The sequence below is a fragment of the Phocoena sinus genome, chromosome 13 (genome assembly GCF_008692025.1).
Source record: "Phocoena sinus isolate mPhoSin1 chromosome 13, mPhoSin1.pri, whole genome shotgun sequence".
NCBI classification, from domain to species: Eukaryota; Metazoa; Chordata; class Mammalia; order Artiodactyla; family Phocoenidae; genus Phocoena; species Phocoena sinus.
The window spans coordinates 25,966,568-25,986,533 of NC_045775.1; the positions used below are offsets into that span (position 1 = coordinate 25,966,568).

Below are 19,966 nucleotides of genomic sequence, written 5' to 3' on the forward strand. Positions count from 1 at the left end.
GGAATACAGTGAACAATAGCTCAATGGAAAAAATATCAAGGCATCACCTAACAGAGACTGTTTTAGGAAATGACACCAAATAAGAAGGAAGAAGATAAATTATAAGGAAAAATAGTCCTTGTTCAACCCTTAATTTAGGAAAATAATTTCAGTGATTCTGATATTAGCCAGTCTCCAAACAAATCCATCTTTAACTGGAAATCTCGACAAACTTTGAATAAAATCTTCAAATATATATGGTTTTCTGATTTAATCTTAGTTTGATACTTCAAAAACACTTCAAGATAACAAAGGAGTAATCACTCTTAAGAGTTTTTATGACAAAAACTTCAATGTATTCAAAGTTTAATTTAGTTCTAAAATTAAATAAGCATGCTTTATGTAAACTGACAGGTGATTATTAGATTTCTTAGCTTCTTTAGCAATGGCAAAACAGTGGTGAGCCAGTCTACATTACTCAGTTGAAGTTTCCTTTAATTGAAAACATATGACACCATTATAGATTCATCCTAAAAGATCTGGCTCATATCCCTATTCCTTTCACTGTTTTCTCTGTTTAATTTTGAGTTATTGACTCTTTAGGCCCTAAAATGCTTTGACCTACCTATTCCTGGGAAACATTGTTAAAGTTTCATTTATCCTTTTTAAAAAATAATTAATTTTTATTTTTGTCTGCGTTGGGTCTTTGTTGCTGCGGGCAGGCTTTCTCTAGTTGCAAGGCGTGGGGACTACTCTTCGTAGCGGTGCGTGGGCTTCTCGTTGCGGTGGCTTCTCTTGTTGTGGAGCACGGGCTCTAGGCGCGTGGGCTTCAGTAGTTGTGGCCCATGGGCTTAGTTGCTCCACGGCATGTGGGATCTTCCCGGACCAGGGCTCGAACCCATGTCCCCTGCATTGGCAGGTGGATTCTTAACCACTGCACCACCAGGGAAGTCCCCATTTATCTATTCTTAAATATAAGCATTTGTTCCCCATTTTTCCCTTCCCCTAACCCTTGACAGCTGTACTTTGCATTCTGTCTCTGTTTATTTACCTACTTTGGATATTTCATATAAATGGAATCATACAACATGTTACCTTTGTGTCTGTCTTCTTTGACTTAGCATAATGTTTTTGAGTTTCATCCAGGTAACATGTATCAGAACTTCGTTATTCCTTATGGCTGAATAATATTCCATTGTATGTATAAACCAGTTTGTTTATCCATTCAGCCATTGGTGGGCTTTTGGGCTGACCCTTTGGCTATTGTGAATGGTCTTGCTATGAATATAAGAGTAACATATTTGTTTGAGTATCAGTTTTTATGTCTTTGGATGTATACCTAGGAGTGGAATTGCTGGGTCACATTGTCTTTCTTTGTCTAATTTTTTAAGGAGTGCCAAACTGTTTTCCATAGCAGCTAAACATTTAAATTTCTACTGATAAATTTTTGACGATAAATGAAACCAAATAGTAATGCATTTTTATTTTTTGTTATAAGCCACCAGTATCAAGCTCTCACAACCCTACATCAACAGAAGAACAGCAGCTCTATTGGGCCAAAGGGACTGGCTTTGGAACAGGCTCTACAGCTTCTGGATGGGATGTGGAACAAGCCTTAACTAAACAGAGGCTGGAAGAGGAACATGTTACCTGTCTTCTGCAGGTATATTTGCAAAGTTGATATTGTCAGTGATAATAGTTAAATTTTTTGTTGTTGTATTGATTTTCAAGTGTTGCTGACTATCCATCTCATCCTAAGCTACTTTTATACAGCCCATTGTACTCCTTGCTCTCGGTACACTTAAGATACTGGACAGAGATTTCTCTTCCCTACTTGTAACTCTAAATTCTTCCCTCTTAGTTAGCTTCTTCACTGAGAGGAAAGTGACAAAGATGAAATTATCAAATAACTGGAATGTGCCATGTCTACTTTCTTCTGGTCAACTTCTCATCTAAAGTGCTATATCTGGACTCTTTAAAAAAATCTATTTTTTATATCTTTGTTTCTCACATTTTTCTATAAGTTTTCTAGAACTGGGCAAGGTGAACTAGCTTATAAAGTCTTCAGTACCACAGAAATGAGAAGAGTACGTTCTTAAAGTTTAGCTTTTGTTCCTGGATCAACTAATTGACTAAAATTAGTTGTCCATTTTTTTTTAAAGAGCATTGGTGAAGTCTTTGAACATAATTTTTGCAGTTCTAGGATGCTAAGCTTATTCTTATATAAAATTCTAAGATTCCATCACCCTCAAACTATAAACTGAATCTATTCAATGAAATAAATAATCTCAGAGTTGCTACTAAGCTTTTAAGTTCATGTTCTTAGGTGGATTGCTTCTGTATGTCTGGTCATACACTACATCATCATGCGAAGCATACCCTCTTTTGAAAATCTAAAGAAAAAACGTCATTTTAAAAACATGTAGTATGAGGCATTGATTGAGTTGAAAATACATTCTCTTGGTATTCAGATTGACTAACATAAAATATGGGCTTTTAAACTACAAAGCTAGAATGCAATTTAAATCCAACAATTTTTATTTTTAGGTTCTTGCAAGTTATATAAATCCTGCAAGTGGTGCTGTAAATGGAGAAGCTCAGTCATCTCACGAGAGTAGAGGACAGAACAGCAATGCCCTTCCATCTGTTCTTCTAGAGCTTCTCAGTCAGTCCTGCCTCATCCCAGCCATGTCATCTTATCTACGAAATGACTCAGGTAAATCACACTGTAACTAGTCCTTTGAAATATCTTAGTGGATGATTACTTTTGTTTACTTATTTTATCATTATCAGTTTAAATAATAAGGTTCAATTGGAATATTTGAAATTATCCTTCACTAATATATATAGGTGTGAGTTTGATGGATTTATTTCTTAAAAGTTATTTGAGAAACAGTTGTTTTAGGGGGCCCCTAATTTGTTACTATGTAGTCATCTATAACATAAATAAAAGTTTTCATTATCCCTTTGTTTTCAACTGTGAAAATACATTTTTTTCTTTTAATAACCTGTAACTGAAAATGATAGGGCAAAGGCTAGCAGTTTCATGACAATATTCTTATCTGAATACGATTAATTGAATTTCTATGTGCTTTTAATGTTTGTCTCAAATATTAGAATTTCAGACAGTAGTTATTTGAAGAAAGGCAGATAGATGAATTATTCAAGTCCATAGATACTTGACAATAAGTATTAGTTTTTACAAATTCAGTAATAAAAGTACCATAGTTACTTACTTTGTCAATATACAATTGATTATTGATTGAAACTAGTTTATTATTTTCTTGGTTGTGGAATTATCTTCCAAGAAATGTATTCTTTTCCTAAATAAGAATAGAAAGTTTATGTTTTATTTAGACACCCAGTGACATACAAGTATTGCCAAGAAAAACAAACAGTTAACATTTCCTTTTAGCCAGGACCTTTAATTTTATTTATTCATTTTAAAATTTAAAATATTTGCTCTGCTTCTTATCTCTGCTTTTATTCATATTCTTACTCAAGAAAATAAACACTTACACATTTAATTATATTATTAAGGAAGAATAGGTAAGGAAAGCAATGGAAATGAATCTTGAAGTAGTTTATTTTGATTTGTGGTAGCAGTTCAAATGCAATTGGATGGATGGAAAATGTACTTGTATTTGAAAAGGGATTACTGCCCATATTCTCCACTTGGAAAAGTTTATTGTGCTTCCAAACACACCATTTCCCAGCCTACCTCAAACTTTTTCATAAAAATATTGAGGTGTTATGTAATTGATTTTCTTTTTTAGATTGACCTGTTTGATCCATCAGATTTGTCTTTTTGAAAAAATAGATGTCAAATGCACAATACATTTTTTGATTAAGTAAAATATTTGGAGCTGTAAACACTTAAGTATTTCAGATCAGTGCCACAATTTAATATTAAATCGTTTAGAAAAATTGAACAGAGTAAGATAAGGTTTCTCTTTACTTCCTTCCACATTGTTAAAATATTATTAATCCTTTTACTTTCAAACTATATGACCTCTCAGAAATTTTTAATTTTGTCTTGTTCGGAAATTCAGTCCTTGTGTAACACTGAGCTTTTATCTTTATGGTTCAGAATCAAAAAGGAAATCTGGTATTACTTACTTTTACTGTTTAAAATAGTCTATTCAAGTAGGTGCACTTTCTGTTAAGTGTGTATTTTAATAAATAAGCCTTGATTCTGGTAAATATATGGAATTGCAGAGACTTAAGATAGTCTATCTTGGAACTACTTTAGAAATTTAACGTTTGCCTTTCCTTTGTGATTATTTTCCCAGAGTAAAGACATTTCTTTGCCCAAGGTTGAGATTTATATGCTTGAATCTGGTACTTTGTCCAGTGGTATAATTTTAATTTTAATTGATAGTGGTATAATTTTAATTGATAGATTTATATTTGAACCACATTTATATTTGAACCACGTTTTGTAACCACATTACAAAAATTATTTTGAAATAAGATTTTAAGTTAAGGTAAATTAATATAAAATAATTAACTTAGTTAAGATAAGTAGGTCAGATAATTGGCAGAACACCTCTTAAATGATGTTTTCATTTATCAGAAAAAATTTTTTGGAACTTGGGATATATTCAATCCATAGTTTTTAAAGAACAAGGTATATTATTTAAGTATGCCCATTTAGAATATTCTAAATATGAGTTATAGATGTATTTCAAGAAAATGTAACTTAATATATTAGTAAATATGCTACTTATATAAATTATCAATTTTGGTTAAAACGCTAATTTTTAAAGTGACATTTTAAAATCTGAACAAATTATCTAGTCAGTCTTCTCGGAACTTAGTAAAATTCTTATTTTATAAAATTAGTGTTAAGTCCATTTTCCAGTTTTGTCACTGGTCTGTAGAGTATTATTTTTGGCCATTTGAGGGGTTGGGATAAGGTAGAGCATCCAATACAGAATCTATTACTTCATGTAATTGTCATATCTTTGTTCTCCTTTAATCCAGAAAAGTTCCCAACTTTTCTTTGTCTTTCATGATATTGACATTTTTACAGAATACAGGCTATTTTATAGCATACCCAGCAAGTTGGTTTTTAAGTGTGAGAGCAGTGCTAATAATTTCGTGTGAGATGTTATATTCAATGGTTTGCTTACATTGCTAGCAGATGATATGCAAAAACACAAGCCTAATGTAATAAGCTCTTTCGAGAGCTGTAGTAAAATATAGTTAACCCTTGGGAGATTGGTTCCAGGACCCTCCACCAAAACTAAAATCCACAGGAGCTCAAGTCACTTATATCAAATGGCATAATGTTTGCATATAAGCTCTGCACATCCTCCCGTATGCTCTAAATCAACTCTAGATTACTTATAATACCTAACACAATGTAAATGTTACATAAATAGTTGTTATGCTGTATTGTTTAAGGAATAATGACAAGAAAAAAGTCTACAGGTTCAGTACGGAGACACTCATCATAGACCTAACTACATAGTACACACCAGCAACAACATAATATTTTCTTCCTTTCAGCACATACAGACGGCTTTCATTTAATGAAAGAGAAATACATAGAATGTTTAAAATATAAGTACATATAGAAAATATAGTTATAAATAGAGAAAATATAAATTTATTCTTTTTCTCACACACACTGTTAACACTCACCAAAACCCTGGTTCTTCTCTTTTGTTAACCGTCATGTGATGATGATTGCTGTCTTATGCCTATGGTGAGGCGACAGATGTGTAGCATGTAGGTAAGCAGTGAGACATCAGGCTAACTTGAACCTACTGACAGGACATCTGTGTTGGAAGAACCAGCTTCTAATTGCATATGTTGATACTTTGGAGGAGGTCCAATAATAATGATGTCTTGATGTGTGGAGGTTGAGAGCTGAGGGTCTTGAAGTATTGAAGATCAAGGCTTCACAATTGCAGGTGCTTTAGTTAGAAACATTGTTGTAAGCTGTTTCTTTTTTTCTTTGCATCATCAAACAAATCTTGCAGTGGTTGTACTTATGTTGTTATCCCTCGGGTGACACAGAGGCTTCATTCCATTGGAGGATGTACTCAGGATCATATCCTTTAACAATTCCACCTTTTGAAAAATGGCTGCAAATTTTTCAAGTGTCCGCATTGATAGCCCTGCCTCTGCTGCTGCTGCATCATCATCATCATCATCGTCATCATCATCATCATCATCATCATCATCGTCTGTCAAGGATTTCAGTAGATCTTTGAGTTCCTTGTTGGGAAAGGTTTCTCTGTGTTCTTCTGTGTGTTCCTTGTTGTCCTCACATCATATCAGTGAAGTCTTCTCCACCAGCTTCACTTGCAACATTCAAGATACTCCTGACTTCTGCATCAATAATGGGTAATCACTGACTACCCCACTCCATAATGGCTTCCAACATGCATTAACGGTCTTGGGCTTTAGGGCATCTGCAGCCTCTGCAATAAGGACAGTTTCATCTATAGTTGTGAAGCTCTTCCATAAATCCATGATGCTGAAGTCAAGGTTAGTATCAAGGGCAGCAGGGATCCTCCTGAAGGTGAAGTGGGTGTAAGTCACCTCAATAATGCACTTGATGATCCATTGGTCAAGTGGCTGTGGTAGTGAGGTAGTGTTAAGAGGCAGGAACATCACTTCCATGTCCTTGTTGGCAAAGCAGAGACATTGGGGATGGCTGGGAGCATTGTGAGGAGGACCTTATTGGCAGCCCCTTCTCTTTGAGGTATTTCTTCACTTCAGGAATGAAGCACTGGTGGAACCATCTCAACAAGATGGCTGTCACTCAAGCTTTCTTGTTGCATTGCCAACACACGGGCAGGCAATTTTTGTTTTCAAGGGCCTGGGGATTGTTTGCTTCATAGATGAGGCCTAGCTTGATCATGTGACCTGCTGTGTTGTCACACAGCACCAGTAAAGCTATCTTTCCAGGCCTAGAGGCCCCGCGGCCTGCTTGATGGTTGTAGGTATGATTGGACATCTTATTCCCGAACAAGCCTGTTTCATCACAGTTGAAGACTTTCTCTAGAAGATAGCCTTTCTCTTCTGTGAGTTTCTTGCGCTCTTCTGGGAATGCCGATTCTCTTGTGCTCTTTAAGTTCTTAAGACTGTGGCACTTTCCGTAGCTAGCCAACCATCCTTTACTAGCCTTGAACTTCCTCTCCTCAGCTCTCCTCAACCCCCTCACAGTAGTGCTCATAGAGGCCAAGTGCTTTTTCACACATTGTTTTGCCTTCAACGGGGATATGCTTCTGTGACATGTCCTCTAGTCACAAACTTGATGCTTTCTCAGTCTTTGCAGGCACTTTATCACGAACCAGAGAAACCATTTTTGCCATTGTAAGGACAGCACTAACACTTCCACAAATTTTGACTTCTTTCCGTTTTATTTTATGAACGTTCAGTTTATTCTTATCAGCCTTACCAGTCCACTTTGGCAGGCAACACGCCACTTTTTAAATGATCTAAGATTTTTATTTTCTCGTCAAGAGATAGCACTTTATGTTCCCTCTTAGCCTTTGAGGTGTTGCTTTGACCACTTAATTGCTTTTTAGGAGCCTTTTTTTCCATAGAAACAAAGGGTGCACACAGCACAAGTAGTGAATGAGTGAGACTTGAGGCGAACAATGCTCATTAAGGTAACTCTGTGTATAAAACAGTGAATTTGAAGCCACAGCTTCAAGGTAGGTAACTGAAACAAATAAGTGATTTATATGTTTGTATTAGGCTATTTTTATCTCTAGTATCATTTTTAAAAGGAATGATAAAAGTCTTAAAAGGAAGAAAGTAGTTATTTTCATGAGATTTCTTAGGTAGATAGGAGAATATTCATATGAAGGATGTGCTCATTTTAATTTCTCTCTCCCAACATTCTCAGTTCCTTTGTCACAGCCATGTTATTTTGAAAGCTGCGTTGTGAACAAGGATCGTTTTTCCCCAGGCTGCTGTCAGTTACATACACGCTATTGAGTAAGCCGTCAGTTACCCCACTGGCCACTAGATGGCGATCTCATTTCATTGCTAGAAATACTTTGTAAAACTGTATGAATGTGAGAATTAGCAGGTAAAATGTTACTTTAGAGTCTCTCACCCTTATCATTCTCATTTCTGTTTTGGAAAATGACATGTTCCTGTCTTCAGAAAACAGCACCACTGAGCACAACTAAATTACTTGCCATTAATATAGTAGAGCATGCTGGAAACTCTTTATCAAAGTGTTATAAAATCTCTACCTTTTTAGTGCGTGTTTCATAGTGTCAGATTAGGAAACAGCAAATGAAATCCAGAGAAATTTATTCAGTTGCCCATGTTTTACTGTTTAGCTGTCATGTGGCCATTACTAAGCTCACATATTTTCAAATTTTAAAAAAGATATAAATGGATTTTTTCACTATGGAAGAGAGAAATGAATAAATGTGATATGTTAAAGGAAGGAAGAAAGGAGAATAAGCACAAAACTTTTTTTTATTGAGAACATTATAAAGTATCTACTAATTTGGCTTGGTTGTCTTAGCTAAGTGATAGTATACACTAGTATTAAAATTTCCTCATTTTTATAATATTGGTATGGTAGTTCTGTAACTAGCTATAATGGGACAAAAGCCATTAATGCAAGCTTTCTTATACAACCTGATTTTCCTCAGGAAAATGGATTTTGGGTTAAAATCCAATATATCTTTGGAATATATCTTAGGTTATATTCCTCAAAAATTCAGTATTTAAGTTTAATTTTATGAGAGAATAAAGTTAATTTTGTTGTTATGGCAAATGTCTTAAATATGACCACATTCTTTAAATCCAAAAGTTATTACTAAAAAGATCCTTCAGAGTAAACGTAGAGTTGGAACCGTTGCTATCTTTTCAGGCCTCAGGGCAGCAAATTCAGGAGGACCTGTTGTTTGTAGAGGGCTTACAAGTTATATTAGTACTGTTACATGAAAATATAGTGGTTTATCAGTAGAAAATATATTACTTTATCATTTACGAAAATAGTTATTTTGCTTGTTTTGTTGATACACATTGCCTGAGAAACAAATAAGTAGAAATTATTGAGCTGTCATAACACATAGTTCTTAACATCATATCCTTATTTACGGTTTTCTTGGTAATAGTTCATTTGAAACTTTTGAGTTACATTGTATTTTATTGCCATTTCTTTACACTGCTTTAATAATGAGTCTGTCAGAAATGGGTGAAGATTCCTGCCGGGGCTGGCGGGGATGGGAGCTGAGGCTCCGGCTTCAGTCGGAGCGCCGGAAGAGGACTGGGGTTGGCGGCATGAACACAGCCTGCAGGGCGTTAGTGCACTGCGGCTAGCCGGGAGGGAGTCCGGGGAAAAGTCTGGACCTGCCGAAGAGGCAAGAGACTTTTTCTTCCCTCTTTATTTCCTGGTGCACGAGGAGAGGGGATTAAGAACGCCGCTTAAAGGAGCTCCAGAGACGGGTGCGAGCCGCAGCTAAAAGTGCGGACCCTAGAGACAGACATGAGACGCTAAGGCCGCTGCTGCCGACACCAAGAAGCCTGTGTGCGAACACAGGTCACAATCCACACCCCCCTTCCAGGGAGCCTGTGCAGCCCTCCACTGCTAGGGTCCCGGGATCCAGGGACAAGTCCCCTGGGAGAACGCACGGCGCCCCTCAGGCTGGCGACATCATGTTGGCCTCTGCTGCCGCAGGCCCGCCCCGCACTCCGTGACACTCCCTACCCCCGGCCTGAGTGAGCCAGAGCCTCCGAATCAGTGGCTCCTTTAACCCCGTCCTGTCTGAGCAAAGAACAGACGCCCTCCGATGACCTACATGCACAGGCGGGGCCAAATCCAAAGCTGAGCCCTTGGGAGCTGTGAGAACAAAGAAGAGAAAGGAAAATCTCTCCCAGCAGCCTCAGAAGCAGCGGATTAAAGCTCCACAATCAACTTGACGTACCCTGCATCTGTGGAATACATGAATAGACAACAAATCATCCCAAATTAAGGAGCCGTGTGGATGAAAGTCTCTTGGTGCTGCAGGCAGGAGTTAGTGCTGTGCCTCTGAGGTGGAAGAGCCAACTTCAGGACACTGGTCCACAAGAGGCCTCCCAGCTGCACATAATATCAAACGGCGAAAATCTCCCAGAGATCTCCATCTCAACGCCAGCACCCAGCTTCACTCAACGACCAGCAAGCTACAGTGTTGGACATCCTATGCCAAACAACTAGCAAGACAGGAACACAACCCCACCCATTAGCAGAGAGGCTGCCCAAAATCATAGTAAGTCTATAGACACCCCAAAACACACCACCAGACGTGGACCTGCCTACCAGAAAGACAAGATCCAGCCTCATCCACCAGAACACAGGCACTAGTACCCTCCACCAGGAAGCCTACACAACCCACTGAACCAACCTTAGCCACTGGGGACAGACTCTAAAATCAACGGGAACTACGAACCTTCAGCCTGCAAAAAGGAGACCCCAAACACAGTAAGATAAGCAAATGAGAAGACAGAAAAACACACAGCAGATGAAGGAGCAAGATAAAAACCCACCAGACCTAACAAATGAAGAGGAAATAGGCAGTCTACCTGAAAAAGAATTGAGAATAATGATAGTAAAGATGATCCAAAATCTTGGACGTAGAATAGACAAAATGCAAGAAACATTTAACAAGGACCTAGAAGAACTAAAGATGAAACAAGCAATGATGAACAACACAATAAATGAAATTAAAAATACTCTAGATGGGACCAATAGCAGAATAACTGAGGCAGAAGAACAGATAAGTGACCTGGAAGATAAAATAGTGGAAATAACTAATGCAGAGCAGAATAAAGAAAAAAGAATGAAAAGAACTGAGGACAGTTTCAGAGACCTCTGGGACAACGTTAAATGCACCAACATTCGAATTATAGGGGTTCCAGAAAAAGAAGAGAAAAAGAAAGGGACTGAGAAAATATTTGAAGAGATTATAGTTGAAAACTTCCCTAATATGGGAAAGGAAATAGTTAATCAAGTCCAGGAAGCACAGAGAGTCCCATAAAGGATAAATCCAAGGAGAAATACGCCAAGACACATATTAATCAAACTGTCAAAAATTAAATACAAAGAAAGCATATTAAAAGCAGCAAGGGAAAAACAACAAATAACACACAAGGGAATCCCCATAAGGTTAACAGCTGATCTTTCAGCAGAAACTCTGCAAGCCGGAAGGGAGTGGCAGGACATATTGAAAGCGTTGAAGGAGAAAAACCTGCAACCAAGATTACTCTACCCAGCAAGGATCTCATTCAGATTTGATAGAGAAATTAAAACCTTTACAGACAAGCAAAAGCTGAGAGAGTTCAGCACCACCAAACCAGCTCTACAACAACTGCTAAAGGAACTTCTCTAGGCAAGAAACACAAGAGAAGGAAAAGACCTACAATAACGAACCGAAAACAGTTAAGAAAATGGGAATGGGAACATACATATCAATAATTACCTTAAATGTAAATGGATTAAATGCCTCCACCAAAAGACACAGATTGGCTGAATGGATACAAAAACAAGACGCATATATTTGCTGTCTACAAGAGACTCACTTCAGACCTAGAGACACATACAGACTGAAAGTAAGGGGATGGAAAAACGTATTTCATGCAAATGGAAACCAAAAGAAAGCTGGAGTAGCAATATTCATATCAGACAAAATAGACTTTAAAATAAAGACTACTAGAAGAGACAAAGAAGGACACTACATAATGATCAAGGGATCGATCCAAGAAGAAGATATAACAATTGTAAATATTTATGTCCCCAACATAGGAGCACCTCAATACATAAGGCAAATACTAACAGCCATAAAAGGGGAAATTGACAGTAACACATTCATAGTAGGGGACTTTAACACCCCACTTTCACCCATGGACAGATCATCCAAAATGAAAATAAATAAGGAAACACAAGCTTTAAATGATACATTAAACAAGACGGACTTAATTGATATTTATAGGACATTCCATCCAAAAACAACAGAATACACATTTTTCTCAAGTGCTCATGGAACATTCTCTAGGATAGATCATATCTTGGGTCACAAATCAAGCCTTGGTAAATTTAAGAAAATTGAAATTGTATCAAGTATCTTTTCCGACCACAACGCTATGAGACTATATATCAATTACAGGAAAAGATCTGTAAAAAATACAAACACATGGAGGCTAAACAATACACTACTTAATAACGCAGTAATCACTGAAGAAATCAAAGAGGAAATCAAAAAATACCTAGAAACAAATGACAATGGAGACACGACGACTCAAAATCTATGGGATGCAGCAAAAGCAGTTAAAAGAGGGAAGTTTATAGCAATACAATCCTACCTTAAGAAACAGGAAACATCTTGAATAAACAACCTAACCTTGCACCTAAAGCAATTAGAGAAAGAAGAACAAAAAAAAACCCCAAAGTTAGCAGAAGGAAAGAAATCATAAAAGTCAGATCAGAAATAAATGAAAAAGAAATGAAGGAAACGATAGCAAAGATCAATAAAACTAAAAGCTGGTTCTTTGAAAGGATAAACAAAATTGATAAACCATTAGCCAGACTCATCAAGAAAAAAAGGGAGAAGACTGAAATCAATAAAATTAGAAATGAAAAAGGAGAAGTAACAACTGACACTGCAGAAATACAAAAGATCATGAGAGATTATTACAGGCAACTCTATGCCAATAAAATGGACAACCTGGAAGAAATGGACAAACTCTTAGAAAGGCACAACCTGCCAAGACTGAATCAGGAAGAAATAGAAAATATGAAGAGACCAATCACAAGCACTGAAACTGAAACTGTGATTAAAAATCTTCCAACAAGCAAAAGCCCAGGACCAGGTGGCTTCACAGGCGAATTCTATCAAACACTTAGAGAAGAGCTATCACCTGTCCTTCTCAAACTCTTCCAAAATACAGCAGAGGGAGGAACACTCCCCAACTCATTCTACGAGGCCACCATCACCCTGATACCAAAACCAGACAAGGATGTCACAAAGAAAGAAAACTACAGGCCAATATCACTGATAAACATAGATGCAAAAATCCTCAACAAAATACTAGCAAACAGAATCCAACAGCACATTACATGGATCATGCACCATGATCAAGTGGGGTTTATTCCAGGAATGCAAAGATTCTTCAATATACGCAAATCAATCAGTGTGATACACCATATTAACAAATTGAAGGAGAAAAACCATATGATCATCTCAATAGATGCAGAGAAAGCTTTTGACAAAATTCAACACCCATTTATGATAACCCTGCAGAAAGTAGGCATAGAGGGAACTTTCCTCAACATAATAAAGGCCATATATGACAAACGCACAGCCAACATCGTCTTCAATGGTGAAAAACTGAAAGCATTTCCACTAAGATCAGGAACAAGACGAGGTTGCCCCCTCTCAGCACTCTTATTCAACATAGTTTTGGAAGTTTTAGCCACAGCAATCAGAGAAGAAAAGGAAATAAAAGGAATCCGAATTGGAAAAGGAGAAGTAAAGCTGTCACTCTTTGCAGATGACATGATACTATACATAGAGAATCCTAAAGATGCTACCAGAAAACTACTAGAGCTAATCAATGAATTTGGTAAAGTAGCAGGATACAAAATTAATGCACAGAAATCTCTGGCATTCCTATACACTAAGGATGAAAAATCTGAAAGTAAAATCAAGAAAACACTCCCATTTACCATTGCAACAAAAAGAATAAAATATCTAGGAATAAACCTACCTAAGGAGACAAAAGACCTGTATGCAGAAAATTATAAGACACTGATGAAAGAAATTAAAGATGATACAAATACATGGAGAGATATACCATGTTCTTGGATTGGAAGAATCTACATTGTGAAAATGACTCTACTACCCAATGCAATCTACAGATTCATTGCAATCCCTATCAAACTACCACTGGCATTTTTCACAGAACTAGAAGAAAAAATTGCACAATTTGTTTGGAAGCACAAATGACCCCGAATAGCCAAAGCAATCTTGAGAACGAAAAACGGAACTGGAGGAATCAAGCTTTCTGACTTCAGACTATACTACAAAGCTACCGTAATCAAGACAGTTTGGTACTGGCACAAAAACAGAAATATAGATCAATGGAACAGGATAGAAAGCCCAGAGATAAACCCACGCACATACGGTCACCTTATCTTTGATAAAGGAGGCAGGAATGTACAGTTGAGAAAGGACAGCCTCTTCAATAAGTGGTGCTGGGAAAACTGGACAGCTACATGTAAAAGTATGAGATTAGATCACTCCCTAACACCATACACAAAAAATAAGCTCAAAATGGATTAAGACCTAAATGTAAGGCCAGAAACGATCAAACTCTTAGAAGAAAACATAGGCAGGACACTCTATGACATAAATCACATCAAGGTCCTTTTTGACCCACCTCCTAGAGAAATGGAAATAAAAACAAAAATAAACAAATGGGACCTAATGAAACCTAAAAGCTTTTGCGCAGCAAAGGAAACCATAAACAAGACCAAAAGACAACCCTCAGAATGGGAGAAAATATTTGCAAATGAAGCAACTGACAAAGGATTAATCTCCGAAATTTATAAGCAGCTCATGCAGCTTAATAACAAAAAAACAAACAACCCAATCCAAAAATGGGCCGAAGACCTAAATAGACGTTTCTCCAAAGAAGATATACAGACTGCCAACAAACACATGAAAGAATGCTCAACATCACTAATCATTAGAGAAATGCAAATCAAAACTACAATGAGATATCATCTTACACCAGTCAGAATGGCCATCATCAAAAAATCTGGAAACAATAAATGCTGGAGAGGGTGTGGAGAAAAGGGAACCCTCTTACATTGTTGGTGGGAATGTAAATTGATACAGCCACTGTGGAGAACAGTATGGAGGTTCCTTAAAAAACTACAAATAGAACTACCATATGACCCAGCAATCCCACTACTAGGCATATACCCTGAGAAAACCATAATTCAAAAAGAGTCATGTACCAAAATGTTCATTGCAGCTCTATTTACAATAGCCCGGAGATGGAAACAACCTAAGCGCCCATCATCGGATGAATGGATAAAGAAGATGTGGCACATATACACAATGGAATATTACTCAGCCTTAAAAAGAAATGAAATTGAGCTATTTGTAATGAGATGGATAGACCTAGAGTCTGTCATACAGAGTGAAGTAAGTCAGAAAGAAAAAGACAAATACCGTATGCTAACACATATATATGGAATTTAAGGGAAAAAAATGTCATGAAGAACCTAGGGGTAAGACAGGAATAAAGACGCAGACCTACTGGAGAACGGACTTGAGGATATGGGGAGGGGGAAGGGTGAGTTTTGACAGGGCGAGAGAGAGTCATGGACATATACACACTAACAAACGTAGTAAGGTAGATAGCTGGGGGGAAGCAGCCGCAAGGCACAGGGATATTAGCTCGGTGCTTTGTGACAGCCTGGAAGGGTGGGATGGGGAGAGTGGGAGGGAGGGAGACGCAAGAGGGAAGACATATGGGAACATATGTATATGTATAGCTGATTCACTTTGTTATAAAGCAGAAACTAACACACCATTGTAAAGCAATTATACCCCAATAAAGATGTTTAAAAAAAAAAGAAGATGTGGCACATATATACAATGGAATATTACTCAGCCATAAAAAGAAACGAAATTGAGCTATTTGTAATGAGGTGGATAGACCTAGAGTCTGTCATACAGAGTAAAGTAAGTCAGAAAGAGAGAGACAAATACCGTATGCTAACACATATATATGGAATTTAAGGGAAAAAAATGTCATGAAAAACCTAGGGGTGAAACAGGAATAACGACACAGACTTACTAGAGAATGGACTTTAGGCTATGGGGAGGGGGAAGGGTAAAAAAAAAAAAAATCTAAGGCAACCATGAAAATCATGTAATAAAACTCATAAAGTTAAAAAAAAAAAGAAATGGGTGAAGATTTTACAAGATTCTTCTGCTAAGTAAAGTTGCAGGTCACTTGGGTTTTAATTCCAAACTGTGTTATAATATGGCCCCGGTTTTCTTAAAAATTAGCTGAGTAGTACAAATAAAATCTGAAACACTTGCCTGCATTTAATGTATTTTATTTCTGCATATGGGTCAAAAACAAGATCCTGTCTGCTGTTTCATTCTTGGTAAAAGAGTACAGAGTACCAAAATTTTGAGCATGTTTGTGGCCACTCAGAGTATCTGGCACACATAAGTACTCATCAATAAATATTAGTTTCTTTTATCTAGAATTTTCCTGTTTGTCAAAGGTATTCTATTTTGAAATGTCTTTGGTATGGAATACATTACTCTGTCTCTTAAATGATTATGTTGCATAAATTTTATAAGGGAGAGAGAGGTTGCTTAAATTAAAAATTATCTGGTCTCCAGTTGATTTGATTTGTATAGATTTGTATGGGTAAAATATCTGGAACCTTTTAAAGATACCTTCCTTGTTTACCCAAAGTAGAGGTCCTTCTCTTCCTGTTAGTTGCCAGTGTATCTATTGTTTATATTTTCACTTCTCACATTGTAGTCTGTTTATAGTACACACCTTCTTAATAAAATTCCACCTAACCAACCTGCCAAATGAACTATAACTCTTCATTTCTTCTATAAACAACTTGACTTGTGCCATATATATATATATATAATTTCCCATTAATTAAATTGTAAGCCTATTAAGAGTTATATTTGTTTCCAAATTTGTTTATGCTAGTTATATTGCCATTACATAGTCAAGTATTACACATACTAGATGCTTATATGATAAATTTGTGAAATACTTTTTTTGTGTGTGTGGCTGTGCAGTGTGGCTTATGGGATCTTAGTTCCCTGACCAGGGATTGAACCTGCGCCGTGGCAGTGAAAGTGCCGAGCCCTAACCACTGGACCAACCGGGAATTCCCAGTAGAATACTTTTTAAAAGCATAAAAAGGGGATTGGCTAAAACAATCATTGAATTAGGCTTACATGAGAAAATGTAAAAGATGTGTGTGTGTGTGTGTGTGTATCACGCCCCCAGTAGAATATCCTTCTTGCAGAGTAGAGCAAGTTGGCCTTGACTTGTGTAAAAAACATTCATACTTTGATATTCTGCCAAAAATCTTTGACCTCTTGATAGGGTTTCCGTTTATTTCATTATTTTGCCCTAGTGGCTGGCTTAACTGCCACCTTCAGCCAAAGTTTAACATATTCTAGGGTTGACATGAATCCCCAAAACAGTTTGTTGGCTAAGGCTTGATTGAAAAGTGTAAATTCAAGAAATTAAACAATGGAAAAATTGAAATATTGTGTATGAATCCTTAGATACAGAAGTTATTTTTATCGAAGTATTTGTGTAAGACTCATTGATGTTTTCCTTACAGCACTTGTATGTGATAGAGTTATTACTAATTATATATTAAATTCATGGCTCTGCAGTAAAACAGCTTCGAACTAACATTTTATTAATGTACAAATATTCTTGATGATATATGCTCACTTAAGATATCCTTTCAGTAATCTCATTTGCAAAGATCTTTATTGCAGAGCCATGTTTTGTTTTTAAATGTATAGTATCAAGGAAGAGTTTTTGGTTTATTCGTTGAGTTACATTTTAGTGAGAATTTAAGATCCTAGATGAAAAAATTCTCTCTTACTTTACTGTATCCAGTGTTTATTTCAGCCTTTTTAAAAAAAACTGTATGTTCAAGTATAATTTCTACAACTATTGATGTGCTAGGGAAGAAAATAGTTTAGCGTTAGGAAGGTTTATAAGTGTAAAAGTCAAATTATTGGATTGTTACTTTGAAAAATGGAGCTGGCTTTTGAATAAGGTAGTTTACCAGACAGAATATATTTGTTACATGATTATCTTTTAAGATATGCATACTAGCCACGCTAGTTGTAGGTATGTTGATTGCATATAGTTATGGATTAAATTTTAGTATTCAGTTACTTGAAAGGATTTTTAATTTACAGAGAAATAATTTAAGGATCTCTGATCGCTTTATTTCCATGTGATATTTCCGTGAAATGTAGGATGACTTTATATTTCAAGTTAGGCAAAGTAGGATGAATAAATTCTTTAATTGAAAATAAATATTTGAGCAATTTATTATTTAATTTTCACATTAGTTTTTGAGTCCACTCAAATGAACATTCCATAAACAAGTATTACTTTATTAGATTGAGTTGAGGTTTTTATACTTTAGGTGGGCCTCTCGTTTTGTATTACTGAAATTGATCAGAGAAATAAAATCAACACATGCTGAAGAACATCAGAAAAAAACAAGACGCTTTTTCTATGTAGTATTTATTTTCTATGCAATCTTATAGTTACAAATGCGTAACTACCAAAAAATTATTATAAAGCATGCATTTCTTTTGAGAGATTAAGTATAAATCCGGAGGAAGACAGTGCTTTTGTGAATATTCAGCATTTATTGATACTGAATAAAACTTTTTTTTTCTGTAGATTTTGTTACTTTTCTTTCCCATGCTGAAAAAATTTTCCTTTCCTATATTAGGTAGATTATTAGAGGCTTAAAATAAACATAAATTTAAAAGCAATTGGAATGAAAATGATATATATTCAGTATGTACTTTTAGAAAAAAATCCATTGCATGGTTGCTTTTGTGTCTTATTTCTATTACTGGATCTTGTGTGTTTTCTGGCATACAGAAATAAATCTTTATTATCCATATATTCACTGCAGTGCCTAGAGTAAGGCACTTACCCTGGTTACTGCCCTTAGAGCCAGGCACTTGCCCTGGAATGTTTGTCATAATCTTCTGGAAATATTCTTTTTTTTTTTTTTTTTTTTATGCGTTACGCGGGCCTCTCACTGTTGTGGCCTCTCCCGTTGCGGAGGACAGGCTCCGGACGCGCAGGCTCAGCGGCCATGGCTCACGGGCCCAGCCGCTCCGCGGCATGTGGGATCCTCCCAGACCGGGGCACGAACCCGTGTCCCCTGCATCGGCAGGCGGACTCTCAACCACTGCGCCACCAGGGAAGCCCTGGAAATATTCTTTTAAAGGTTATTCTTAGAAATCATTTTTGTTAGAGCTGGCTTTTTTCCTGAATGCAACCCCATGAAAGAGACTATCAGCTTGTGATATAGATATACACAATAACTACTACCAAGAAGTTAAGTACTATCCCAATAATGCCTAACATGGTGAAGACAGATTCTTCATTTTCTTCTTTCTCTTCTTGCTGCTTTACATCTTCTGTTGTAGTGATGACAGGAGTACCCATTTTCCCCAAAAATCTCTTGGTCTAGAGAAGAAGAAAGTTGACTGTGAAACAAATCCTTGGGAAAGGTATCTTTGAACTATACAGAGAAATAGGAAATAAATTTATTGTACTTGCTTTTGTTGCATTATTTTTCAGCCTGCAGTTCTGTTTTACTCTGTTGAAGGTGGTGGAACATGATAGAAAATAGAGGCATTTTAGTAGAACTTCAAATAATCTATTATCATTTTAACAGTTGGGTAGAATAATAGAAAATATAATGAAAAGGCACACAGATACTGCCATTTATATATTCTGGGTGTATATTTAGTAGCTATAAATACATTTTTAAAGTCTTTTATGTATATTTAACTAAGCTGATGTATTTAATGTGAATTACAGTTTATACCTAATATGTATAATCACCACATATTTTAGCCTAAAATAATGAAGTTACTAAAGATCTGAGATTATTTTTTTGAAGTATAGTTGATGTATGATATTATATAAATTACAGGTATACAAAATAATGATTCACAATTTTTAAAGCTTATACTCCATTTATAGTTTTTATAAAATATTTTCTATAAATGTCCAAGTTCTAAAATAATTAAAAGAGAAGTGTTCCTTACCCTACATTGCATCAGGAATAAAGTATTCCCAGTTATCCTGCTTTAGTCCACAGTAGTGATGAATGAACCTTTTCTCTTTGTGGAGAACTTCTGTTTACACTCAGAGAAAAGGAAGTGAACAAAAAACCTGGACA

The 19,966-nt window shown here is 36.3% G+C and overlaps 1 protein-coding gene across 15 annotated transcripts in view; it reads left to right on the plus strand.

Moving 5' to 3' along the window:
- Positions 1-19,966, plus strand: part of BIRC6 (baculoviral IAP repeat containing 6) — a 246,461-nt gene that overhangs the window by 175,038 nt on the left and 51,457 nt on the right. For all 15 annotated transcript variants that reach the window (XR_004352692.1, XM_032652164.1, XM_032652166.1 and 12 more), the window contains 2 exons: positions 1,478-1,642; positions 2,527-2,695. Coding sequence is in view for 14 of the 15 variants with exons in the window: in XM_032652164.1 (XP_032508055.1) it covers positions 1,478-1,642; positions 2,527-2,695 (334 nt within the window). In the remaining variant the exon portion in view is untranslated. The remainder of the gene's footprint in view (positions 1-1,477; positions 1,643-2,526; positions 2,696-19,966) is intronic.